Genomic DNA, 13,561 nt, shown 5'->3' on the forward strand with positions numbered 1-13,561 from the left:
AAACTTAATCTTTTGACAACATGTGACAAAAATTTGCATTTATACATTTGTTTTCTTTGCTGCACCAACAAACTTTCTGAACTCTGAAGTGACATACCAACTGAACAATGAATCACATCCAACCTCAAAATAACTATGGACCAAAAATGTTAACAGAGTGAGCTATAGCAGTTTAATGTCCAATGGCCAATTCGATCTAATAGCACTAATTCATGAATATTTGATTGCAGTCAATGCATTCCTTTATCAGAGTACTGAAACCAAAGTAGGTTTTCCAGTAGCAGCAGATACCCTGACTGTAGCATTCAATTTCAGTTCTGTGCATTACCCTTGAAGGCTTGGCAATACGTTTTGCACACGGTATGTGAAGTGTAAAAAAAACATTACCAGTTAAACACTGAAACATGAACATTTTTTACTTTGACCTACCCCTGAAAAGCACTGAAATTTCAGGTGCCAACTGAGAAACCAACAAAAATGTATTCAGGAGCTTCTAACTCTGTAGATGATGTAACAACCTGATCATACTTAAGTACAGATTAAACTTCAAAGTAATATATTAAATGATTGCTTTCCAAAACAGCTTTAGGGATGCAAAGCTGTTTTATCAAGGGATTTTCACATATATGTCCACCTATTGGCAAAATACACCAGTCAGAACTGGTCTACGGACTATCTCAACATCTAAGAGGAAAACAAACAAAAAATACATTATACATACAAAATAATAATAGAAATTGATGACTAAAAGCTCCAGGAGGATTTCACCTAGATTTTCTTAAACAGTTTTTGATAATAAATAATGGATTAATGTCAGCTGTCTCTGTACAGCTAGTAAGTTTCTTTTCACTTGAACAGACCTGAACTCCACCATCTTGAACTTTAGTCTACGATAATACTCTTGGTTCTTTTCTGCAGCCTAAGCTCACAGCGTCGCCGCACCTCAACCAGTTCTCACCCAGCTTCATGTGCTGGTTTTAGTGACCCCCTAGCTCACAGATATTAAGAAAATATCGGGGGGTAGCAACACACTGCAGCCTAAGATGGTGGCGTTAGTTTATCAAATTGCAGGATGAGTCTCACAACATAGGAGTGCTATGATGACCATAGAAGTGCTGGTGCTAACGGTTCAGGTGTGACTGAACTTTCAAAATAAGAGCATGGGGGATTTCCCAATACCTTAGTGATCACATCGTTTTCAAAGACGGACAAAACAAATAAAATCAGCAAACAACTCATAGCCAGTAATATTATATTAGCTAGACTAATTAACGCATCACACTTCAGGAGTCGTGAAGTGTGATGCGTTAATGTTAGGTTAGGTACACAAGTGAAAACAGTCTTACTCAAGAACACAGGTCACCACAGAAAATGATTTAATTCATTTGCATGAATATGACCATGTTTTGTGACCAATGTTTATTTTATTCTTTCACTGATGCAAACATCAGTGATTTTAAAAATTAAATGTGTAAAACTGAGAATTTAAGGTGACTGCACAGCAGGCTGAGACAGAAAAGTCAACATTTTCTAACCTTTGGTTTCTGAAACAGTCACGTAGGCTTATTTTAGAGTCATTTGTTGTGGCCACTGAAATTCATGGATTTCAACACATCTGAAAACTAAAATTGCACTGAAACTTCAGGAAGCATATAAATATGATTGCAATCTCAGGCTTTCACACAGCTTTATGCCTTTATGTCCCAGGGTGCTGCTCCCGGCTGGTTATACTATCTGCAATACATGTAAACAATAATACGAATTCTCAAGCTGATCAATAAAGCATGCAAGACGGTATTTCTGGGAGGTTAAGTACTGATTCAGAAAATATATAATTTTCACTCTGTGGCTGCCAAACAGACTAAAGGAATTCAAGTTAACTAGCCACTTGACCTTTGATTTCACAAACAGTCAATATCTGCTGGAAGCAACTGATGGCTAATTCATCAAGAAGCTCTTACACACACAAATACAAACACACATGAGGACTGATTGCATATGACAACACAAACCCATACACATGAAAATATAAACATAGCCTGCAGTACATTAAATCACACACATCATCCCGTCCTCCTCCCGTGGCCAAGATGAAGTAGGTCTCCAGATAGGTTGCTTAGGTAATGGGACATACCACTCTCCCCTCTTTCAGCTTTCTCTTCTTTCTTTGCTAGTGTGAGCGCCAGCCAACATCTACAACCATGACTTCATGGACCGCCCTGCCACAGCTCCATGCCTCTGCTATAAACCTCTCATTTTCTGTTTCATGCAGGGAAACGCTGGGCGGTTAACTTATTCACAAGAATAAAATGTAGTCTGGCCATTAGTGATGTCCTGAGCTAGTCGACAGGATGGAGGTAGTTTTTCTGAATGGGACTGCCTACAGTTTTAGTGAAGGAAGCTTAGACCAATTAGAGCTGCTATTTTTTATCTTATGAATCAATTATTTGATTGACTGAAATATAATCAGCTTTCCATGGCCATTTGTTTTTCTTTTCTTTTTTTTAGCAAAATGTCAAATGTTTTCTACTTCTATTCTGTTTTTTCATCTTAATGTTGATAAAGTAAGATAAGCCATGGTCATACCTTATCCTCTGTTTTTTTATGGACCAAACAGTAGATCAGTTATTTAAGAAAAAATATAAAATTCCCAGCTTACTGACAAATGAAAATAATTATTAAATGTAGGCAAAACCTATTATCCGAAAGGCTATATTATGTCAACATCCTATAACTGAATTCAGCTTTGGGGCAAACAGTATGGGCAGTATTTTGTTCATGCTATGGACAAAGAGCTCACCAGTCTTAATGAACACATTTCCATAAACACTCCACTTCCCATTAGCAAGGCACATCAGGCCGTATACTGTCCAGTGGTATAAATTATGTGTCATATCGCAATATCTATGATATACCAACACCACACATGAGTGGTGAATGAGGCAATCTCAGGCATGCGGAGGCAGTTTAGTACTTAAAAACAGAGCTACTTCAACAGGCTCCATGAAAACACCTTGCAAAATATGGAAGACTACACTTGCCAATAAACGAGAAAATCACAAACTTGTTTCACTTGAGGCAAAAAAAAGTACTGTCAAGCAAAACCAGCCAATGACAGTTATCCTTGGAGAAAATGCTAGTAGCTAGTGATGTGCTTCCCAGAAGTAAACAAGTGTGTCAAATAAGCATCACTCCACCTAACTCACTAGATAGACTACCACCATTGCACTATAATGCTGCTACTGATACCTTGTGTCAATAGAGTCACACTAACAGAATTAAGTAGTCTGTCATCAATGAGAGCAGCTTATTTGAAAAGAAGACTTTCAGTGGGTTTCAGTGATTTTCAGAAAACAAGCAAAAACAAGGAATAATAAACCATTAAAAAAAATACATTTCAAATTTAGGCCACTAGGTTTTTTCAGTTCGATGATTTCTGATTTAAACTCCACTTTAATTTCTTTGAAGAAAAGTTCCAGCACGGCTCCCTGTGACTACTATGGAAAGCAATGCTTCTGATGCCCATATCATAAGTTAAAGTGTTTTTTTATGTGTAATAGGGTTAAGGTAGCCTGATAACACAGTTATAGGTTGTAATTTAGGTTGTAACATGCCTCTCATCACACTAAGCCAAAATCACATACAAAAAGATAAACAATTGTTCATTAAATCTAGTATCCTTTATCATTGCTATATAAAAAACAAGCTGCTTTGGGGCAGTGTACTCTATGTCTTAATGTGATAAAGGCCACAATGTTCACTGATGTATTCACTCTGTTAAATTAACAAGTTACCCAAGAAGACTTCCTTTATACTTCTTGGTAGACTTAGCTCAGAACAAAGCTGAAGCGCCATCCTTCTTAATAATTCTATGTGACAAAAAAGGACACACGAGTATGCTCCTCGTGATTAAAGCTGTAGAAACGAAGCACTTCACTTTCACGGGCACACCCAACATCTCCTGCATTATTTTAGTCGGGGAAAAAAAGAAAAACTTTGTTTTGACACAAATAAATTAATCATTACATTAATTACCAAGGCAATTATTTTTAGTAGAAAACCCCTTCGGGGAAAATTACTCCTTTTACACACACTCCATCTTCAACCTACTATAATACACCACTGCAGACAGCTGCACTATCTACTACATAAGCACTATCCACACACTAAGCTGTCTGTCTGTGGCTACACTCCAACTTTTCTTCCAAGTTGGTTAAACAGCACAGGTTGCCTGCCTCTCCAGGGTGTTTTAGAAAGGCAGGCTTGTGGGTGGCTGTAGTGCTTTCCATGCCCTTTAAAGAGACTGAGATATCATGCTCGCAGGGAATGTAAAATGCCACGGTAATACCACATTAGTGATTAATACAGTACATCCACTAAAACCTAATGTGACGCACTGGGCTTTCAAATGTTGAGAAATGAATGCAAAAGTGATAAAATGCTGTTAGTGAGATGGAGTGGCCAGAGGAGGAGGAGAAGGGGGAGGACAGATTAGAAAGCACATAATCCCCCAACACATTGGTGACTGACATTAAGATACTCCTGCTCTACTGGTGAAAGCGAGGCAAATCTAGCCATGCAATAATTAGCCTGTGAAGTGCTAAGGCCACAGGTTGCATGTAATGACTAACTGCTGTTGTTGTAAACAGCCAGCACCATTACATTGACAATGCTGCTCCAACAAGGTTCCGGTCAGAGGAATGGATGAGTAGCTAATTAGTATCTGTTTGATACAGACCTCTGGGTCTGGCTGCTATCAGGTTTCACATTAAGCCTGAGAGTGTGATAGGGTCATCCCAGGATAGTCCTACTACAGGGGTATTTATATATATTACTGAAGCACGCAGGGAATGCAGGAGAGGCCCAATGAGCTGATTCACTCTGGCAGACACTGATGTGTCTTGTCAGTGTGATCAATCAGCATTTAATCATGGCTGTAATCACACCCAGCAAAACAAACACAGGCACAGGGAAATTGATTAAACACATAACACATGATAGGCTTACACCTACACCAGCAAAATTTTAAGGATGGGCAATGGGGTACAATTTATGCCAGGAAAAGACTGAGTTGAAATTATTAGGCCCACAGTTTCTTACAATTTTCACTGCATGATCAATTTGGTTAATAGAAGAGTCCCTAAATGATAGTCATGCTCATTAAATTAAAGACATTTGGCATCTGCTCCATTTCCCCGAAGGTTAAAGTTTCATTATAAAGTGTAGGTATGATATTAACAGGATTCTTCCAGAATGACAAGCCTTAGGGAGTGAGGGGGTGTCTATTAGGGTTAGGGTTACAATTGGAAAAGGTGGTCTTTGTTTCAGGCAAAGCAGGACAACCATTAAAATAATAGTGTTATTATACTTATTAATGCTAACCCAATATATAGTACTTGGCTCTGAGTAAAAATATTAGATGTCTAGAAATAAATTAACCACATTTCTAAAATACTTGACAGACAGGTATCGAATCAACACTGCAAAGCTAAGCCAAAAAATTATATTAAGTGCTATTTACAAGCTAGAGTCAGCAAGCACTTAAAGTCGTTACACTGCATAAAATAATGGAATTAAAAGCAGCACAAACAAAATCACATCTATTATCCATTTTCATTAATAAAAAGATCCCTCAGGCACAAACTACTTATGTCACCATTTCTAGACTATCTGAGACATTGATAGGTATTGACATACCTACATTGATGCGCTGCAATATTTTTCCCGCACAGAACATCAATAACTTACTGTTAGTTTCCATTTTTTGAAAGGGTTATATAATCATATCTTTTTGGGACAATGCAAGTGATAGAAGTTGAAAAAAACATAAAATTATTCCCTGTATTAGACAGGTAGGCTCTGAATTTCTTTTCCACACTCAGCACCACAACTTTCTCACAGATTCACAGTCACAACTTGATACTTAGGATGGAGAAGCACTACGACCACTCAGCATCCTTGCAGATGCTGCGTTGAAAGAATCAAGTGGGTGGGTGGGGGGGAGAAAAAAAGGCAGGCTTTTGTTTTGTTCACTGGCTGTTTGGAAGCGAGGATGCTGAATTTGGCTTGAAATGCGCCCTGTTTTTCTGCCATCCTTGAAAAACGAGCACACCAAAGTGCTTATTTAGAAAGAATCACATCAAGTAGGTTGCACAGGCACTCATGTATAAACAGAAATTAACAGGACGAGCAGTCTGCGCATTTTAAAAATGCTATAAAAAAAAAAAAACCCAAAAACGAAGGCAACACATAATACATGCATATAAGTGGAAATGTGCACACTGTTGCTGTTTCCCTTTTGTGCAGCACTGTGTTCCAGTTCCATCAGTCACATCACACTGACTCTCGTGTCCCCACAATCCTCCCCACGGTCATTCATCACAGTGTCACTCAAGCGCTGACTCGGGTCCCTGGAGTGTCATGGTAATGCTGTCCCTCAGTGTGTGTATACTCATTCATGTATATGTATATTTTGGTGCGTTTGTGTATGAGTTTGTCTGGATCCATGTGTTTGAGTCCATTCATGCATGCGTTTTTCTATTTTGGGGGTCCTACTGTTTTTTCTTTTTTACTCAGAAGGCGCCGGAGATATGAAGGTGTGTCGCTGCAGTGACAGAGAAAAGGAGAGACAGTGCAAGTCGACAGAGAGCAGTGGGGAGAATTCAGGAGGAGCTCAGAAGCAGCAACAGGCAGAGGGCAAAGAGGATGACAGTGCCTTCTAGTAGCCGCTCTGTCAACACGATTATCTTTGAACCCGGCTTTAGGTTAAAGACGCGTCACACAATATGCAAGACGGTTACTAAAGGGAAGTTACACTGACTCACTGAGCTGCATGGAAAGGAACAAACACAGCCAAGCCAGCTCTGAATTAACTCCCTGAAGATTCAACACAATGAAATTATGAAAATCAAATGTTCTCCTGGCAGATATAAGCAGAGAATTGCTCACCAGCAGCTTTGCTGCAGCTTAGTGCAATATGGATCAGAGCTTCCAGGGAAGTATCCATATGAAGGTATGAACAGAAAATCACTACTCCCAAAGTGTGATCTACCATTGTTGTTTTTCCAATTAACGTCTGCATCGAGCATCTCTCAGAATAAAGCACGATGATATCAATCCTAAAATAAGTGTCACAGAGCGAGGAGCTTTAACAGCTCGGATTACACACATCAGAGGTTCGATAATGCTGTTGATGTGTTCTGTGAGTCCACTTCACAAAATTAAGAGCTCTTCAAAGAAGACCAAATCCCAGTAGCAGCTTCAACAAGCTGTTGCATGCATTGTACACGCATCACTGATCAGGTTTGGGGCAGGCACAAAAAACAAAACATCTCATTAATACAGAGATATATCAGCAGCATCTTTATATAGAAATTCAAGCTGTTGGGCAACTTCCTAAATGACCCCATGCATCATTTTATTACTGCTCTACGATGAAAAGATGGACCAGTAGATACAACTCAAAAAGATTCACAGAGTATACTCAAAGTAGTTTTGCATGCTTAAGCTTATTTACTTCATAGATTTGATTTTACACACACACACACACACACACACACACACACACACACACACACACACACACACACGGCAAAGCTTTCTTTAATCAGCACTGTGGATTTTTTCAAACCACTTAAAATACTTTCCATTTCTTTTATGCAAGATTATAATCTATTGGTGAATTTTTGAAGTTCATAACATCAAGTTGGCATCATTTTTAGTAATTTTCCAAATAGCAGTTCTATTTTAATACGGTTCACAGTCTTTACATTTAACCTGAAAGGTGAAAAAGTTCATGCTTTCTCTCAACACCAGTGTCTTTACTCAGCCAAACAGCCAACTTCCTCAATTAAAAGTAGTAGTTGAGGAGAAGTCCAACATGAGGCTACACTAAAGTTTGTGATACTATTAAAGTAGAAGCAGTACATCAGACCAATGTGTCCTTTGAAGAAAACTAGGCCATTAAAGAGATTGTTTCAATGACAGCACCAACAAATGTTTATGAAAACACAAATCTTGTAAATTTGAACATTAACAGCTGAATATTTTTATTCAATTTTATTTATTTAGCACTATCAGCTGCCTCAGGACTCTTTATATTGGAAGGTAGAGACCCTACAATATTAGAGAAGATACCCCAACAATCAGGCCCTGTAAGTAGTACCTGGCAACAGTGGAAAAAAATGCACCCTTGTTTAACAGGCAAAGAACCAGGCTAAGGGAGGGGAGAAAGAGAAAAGGAGAGCATAACTTGTGCATAGGAAATGAAAAAGAGGGGACTGGAGAAGAAATACTCAGTGCATCATGGGAATTCCCCCAGCAGCAGCACAACTACAAGATGGTTTCAATGCGCCTGTTTGAGTGAATGAAGCCAATCAAGAGAATGTGATCAGTGACTGATATTATTAAGTTGATTTAAACCTGGATTCATGTTCAAAAATACAATCAAAATCCCATTAAACTTCCATTATTGTCATAGTTACATTGCTGCAGTCACATAATAATGACGAGCAGATTGATGTTGAAAAATCTTTAGCTTACCAGGTAATGATAATGCAACACCATTAAAACTAATGCAGATTCTGTGTTCAGTATGATGAATTGTATAACTCAAGAGTCAGCCAACAGATAAGCAGCAGAATAAATAAAACATACAAATCTCCAATACTGCACAGGATGCATTTAAATTGGTCTGTAAAAATATTGCATATGCAAGACTTAGTTAAACCTTGAAATAACTCTGGGATACAACTCACTGTCTTGGGACAAGCAACAAAATCCATGATTTTCATAGCTATAAAGTCTTTAACAATTGTGTTGAAGAATTCTCAAAGAAGAAAGAGCCATTTATATCCTCTATGTCTACAGAAAGAAAAAAAACACTGCACTGTTCTCTTTAGTAACATTCACAGACTGCATCCACTGCACTGTTAACAGAATCAGTAATAGATCTAATTGCAAAATCCAAGTATGCAACAGATGGGCGTTGCGAATGCTGTCTTTATGTGTTAAAACCAAATTTACTGCACAACTTGCTCACTCTGACTGCCAAAAAGTAAAATATCACAAACACAGAGGCCAAAAAGCCAATTTCCTTTTTATTCGTGCAACCAGACATACACATTTCCCCAACACACCTCCACTTTGCTCTGATCAATGCCCTCAAGTTGTACAAGCACATTAGAAACACAGTACAGACAAAGGGGTCCTACACCTGAAAAGATTAAAATAACAGTATGTTTTAGCCGTGACTTTCCACTCTGAGATAAGCCAACAGAGTGATTTTAGTGGTGTGATTTATTTGGTACTTGGTGTTACTGGATTTCAGAGTACAAAAATACTTGAGTGCAGAAGTAAAGAAAGTGCCAATCGGATATGAGGGAATTTATTATTTGCTATGGCCCAAGACAAATCTGTTCCTCTGCTTCAGTGACTAAAATACTTTAGACTTGTCACTGAAGTATATTTTGTATTTTCCAGCGAGGTGATGCTATTGTGTGAAGGATGAGGACAACAATAAAGCAACAGAAAAGAATAGATTTTCAACAAAGCTTAAACTCCAACCTGTGCAGCCAAACATAGTAACTCAAAAAAGAAACAGCCAGCATGCTCTCAGTCTTGCACCATTGGAGAGAAAGCACAATCATCAGCCGCCAAGTTATTTTACGTTTTTTTCTTCACTGGAAACCTTCTACGCGTAACCTGAACACCACAGAAACAGAGCCACCTGATGGCTAAGAGACTGCAGAGAGGGTCCGATCCCAGCTCAGCCCAAAAGAGCTGACATTTAGAATACAACACATAGAGAGTATACTCACGGTTTTGAAGTCGTTGGGACTGCAGTCTTCACCTTGGTATCTGCAGTAGAGCATCATCTCTTCCAGGTCATGGCCAACCCTCTCAATGAACTCCTTCATGCTGAACGCTTTGGGCCTGTAGGCCGTGAAGTTTGCCTTTTCCTGTAGGAACGCAAGCACATCAGGCTCCGCCAGGTGTGGCTGGGGGATAGCCAGGTGCACATCGAGCAGGGCTAGCAGCTCTCCGGCGTGGTACAGGTCGTTGCGTGTGAGACGGCTGAAGCGATACACATTGAGGTTACAGATGGTCACAGCAGGGAAAACCAGGCTGCTTGACACCACAGCATCCACGCTGGTCACGTGAGGGTAGGAGAGGAAATAGGCCAAACGCTCTGTACTTTCCAGGGCTAACAATCCCAGGCAGGCCAGCAGAGCCACAGCCCAAAGCAAGCGGCGTGCACTGGGCTGACCATAAGGGAAAATAAAGCGAAGTCCATGCAGCGTGCTGGTGTGGACGAAGGCCTGCCAGGAGGTGGGATGTAGGCTGGAGCTTTCCTGGCTCCCCTGACTGCCACAGTTCTCCTTCAGATCCATCATCAGCTCTCCACTTCCTCAGCCAGGGAGCACCCGTAAACTCACACCTGCACAAACAGAGATGGAACTTCAGTGAAAGGCTTAGATTCATAGTCTAAAATCATATCGACTGCACTGATACGATGCAGGGAAATAGGCTAAAAGACAAAAATGGAAAAAAAAAATTTAGAAAACTGGAACAGAGATCTGCAGCAAGCGCTGACAGCAAGCATGCAAATACGACAGATAAAAAAGATAAAACAACTGAAAAAGGAGAGGAAGTAGATACAGGAAGACAAAGATCTCCACAACCCACATAACTACTATGAAGAGTAAGAAGCAGAGGAGAAAGATGCTCCCTCAGGGCATCCCTCTCCTCTCCACCTCCATTCTCAATCACTCCCTTGAGCTCAGAGTTAGTGTGGCTGCCAGACTGCCTGTGGCTCCTACTATACCCAACACACACATACAAACATCCACTCAACACACACTCTAGACAAATCCCAAACTGCCCTGCTCTCTTTCTTCCTCAGCTGCCCTCTGTGACTGCTAGATTTCAGACAAAAAACACCAGAAGTAAGTCCTCTGAGACCCGGAGCAAGAGGTGAAAGTCACTTAAGCCGAAAGCCAGAGAAAGCTGCCTCTGTGTATTTAATGTCCCGACTCATCTCCATTCAAAAGCACACACATACACACTCTCTCACTCACGCGGTAACTCTCTTATGCATGAGTGTGCATGCGAGCTGCCACACACATATAAGCGCACACGCACACAAGGCTTCTCATGGTTTCCGTGCCCTCAACTAATGACAAGCCTAAGCACCTCTCTCGTTCAGCCTAGCGAGTAGACATCCAGCCGGCGCGAGCGTGAGTCTGACAGCGCACGTGTGTGTTTGTGTGCGTGTGAAAGAGAGAGAGGGACACAGAGAAAAGCATAAGAGAGAGAGAGATGATCAGAGCCGCTGCTTAGTCTCGTATGCCGATCCAAACTCCTGCTTTCCTGTGGCCAGATACATCCGCTTTCCCTCCTCTTCCCAGCTCATCTGTGGTGGCGGCGAACAACAGCGGAGCCGGGAGAGACGGAAGGCGCACACACCAATACACGCTTGTACAGAGAGAGAGAGTGGAGAGAGAGCGTGAGGGAGGAGGAGGGAGAGAGGAGGGAAGACAACACTCTCCTCCCTTGCTCTCTCAAAAGCAAAGTCTCTTATTGAATAGCTTTCCTCCTCCTCCTACAAACACTGCCACCTTAGCTCGCATTTGTATCTGAGCCCTTCATATTTTCATATGGCACCAACCTCAAACTGAGTGATGGATGGATGCAAAACAGGAGGCTGTCAGGGAGGAAGATAGTAGAAGGGAAAACAGTGGTGGCTGCTTGGCCAGGGATGGGGGGGGTATGTCATGGGAAGTGAAGCAGAAGTAGAGACGGAGGAGTAAAGGCTGGGAGATGTAGGTTGAGGGGAGGGATAAGGACAAAAATAAAATTGGAAAACTAAAAAAAGAGCAAACGAGCAAGCGTGGTCACACAGGCTGCACAGCAATGGCACACAGAGGAAAGTAATTTAGACGTGCAACGTCACATGAGGAAGAGGGAGACACGGATGTAAAGGGAATAACAAGCACACAGAGTGTGTTTGCCGTGTGGAATGCAACATTTAAATCACGAGCTTGTAATTCATAAGGAGTCTGATCTTTCTCAGAATGAAGCGAGAGCGAGAAAACAGCGAGTTTTGTGAGGCAACATAAGGAGACAGGAGCAGCAAAGTGGTGAGGAGAGAATAACACGAGGGTGTTAAAGGTGGTAAAAGAGGAACGAGAACGCCTGTGTGTGTATTTGGACTGACTGGAAACAGGTTGTCAGAATGATCCCTAAAAATATATACGAATTTCACCTCCAACTGAATAAGAAATTGGACAGCTGGAGAGGAAAATATATCAGTTTGACACATTTTATTCAATTGGAACCGCTAATACATGAGCTAATATTTGTCTTTAACTTAAATCCACAATAAACTGATTACTCCTTAGGTTAGAAACTTAGACTTTAATAAATACAAAAGCAGTCTTTTGCACCAGGGAAGCTTTTACATCACTAAATCAAATTCAAATAAAAATATGTTAAAACTACAAGAAGAAAGAAATGGAAAATATTGTTACAATTTTACCTAACATGTTAATCAGAGGTTATCAGGATTCTGACAGGTTGGCAGGCTGAATTACACAGTAGGCCATCTTGCACAAACATGTTACATTTACCATGTTATTGAAAAGATTAGCTGGGACATCAACATAACACACAGAACAACTGATACTGGATGCATTACACCTGCTGAATCTGACAGTACACTAATACTCTTATTCTTTTAGTCCTTATTCTGGTCCTCGTGTCTGTATGCCAGCTCCCAAGCACTTCAAGTTTCTTAAAACATGCACACACAACAATAAAGAAAAATGTATACTAGACAACCTCCATCTCATCAAACTTAGACTCACTAATAAACACCAACAAGCAGACACAGCTGATACTTGATTTGACAATTCCAGAATAGTACAGAATGAGAACTAAGGAGTGATTTAGGTGAAGTCAGTGACAAACTTTAAAACTTTAGGATCCCTCTTGGTGAAATCCCAACATGCTGTCAGCTGAGAAGCTCATTTTCTAAAATTACCGGGCAATTACAGCATACCCCTAATCAAGTGATTAAAAAGTAATGAGCAGCCCAAATGAAACAGCCACTCATAAAACTATGTGTCGGTGCCTGGAGCACAAACCTCTTCACTATTTCTAAAGATACGGTTTGATATTTAATCAAAGGTACATCAAGTGCCAAACATTTTTAACCATGTGAAGTTACTAATGATAATTCATGCATTTTTAAACTCCTGCCATTATAATTAGCCTAACTTCCTACCTGTATGCTTGTTTTCTAAGGCACATCAACAGGTTGATATGCTGCTGCACATCCTGTTCAACCTATTTAACAAATGATTAATTTTTATTAAATGTATTACACTTTTATTTCAGTTGAACATTTCTCAAGACATTAATACCCTATTAAAAATTTGGTGCATTGGCTAGCCCGCGGCTAATCTCAGCTCATGCAACAGATGAGGTTTTAACTCCTCCCCCTTCGTACTCTTTTAAACAAGTTCATCATTTTAGCCAGGGCTCCTTCTGTTTGTTTATA

The 13,561-nt window shown here is 40.2% G+C and overlaps 1 protein-coding gene across 2 annotated transcripts in view; it reads right to left on the bottom strand.

Annotated features, from left to right (window-relative positions):
• The window catches only part of asic2 (acid-sensing (proton-gated) ion channel 2), a 445,366-nt gene that overhangs the window by 431,672 nt on the left and 133 nt on the right, over window positions 1–13,561 (bottom strand). Inside the window, exons 2-3 of one of the 2 annotated variants that reach the window (XM_085271939.1) lie at window positions 13,286–13,347; window positions 9,819–10,438 (exon numbers count right to left, since the gene is read on the bottom strand). In XM_085271939.1, the coding sequence (XP_085128065.1) occupies window positions 9,819–10,394 (576 nt within the window). In that variant the 5' untranslated portion in view covers window positions 10,395–10,438; window positions 13,286–13,347. Of the gene's footprint in view, window positions 1–9,818; window positions 10,439–11,193; window positions 11,397–13,285; window positions 13,348–13,561 lie in introns of those variants that run through there. The other variant, XM_085271940.1, reaches the window with a different exon arrangement.

This window comes from Mchenga conophoros, linkage group LG4 (genome assembly GCF_057382185.1).
Source record: "Mchenga conophoros isolate Kocher_MC1m ecotype Shallow Benthic linkage group LG4, M_conophoros_male_GT1.1, whole genome shotgun sequence".
Lineage (NCBI taxonomy): Eukaryota > Metazoa > Chordata > Actinopteri > Cichliformes > Cichlidae > Mchenga > Mchenga conophoros.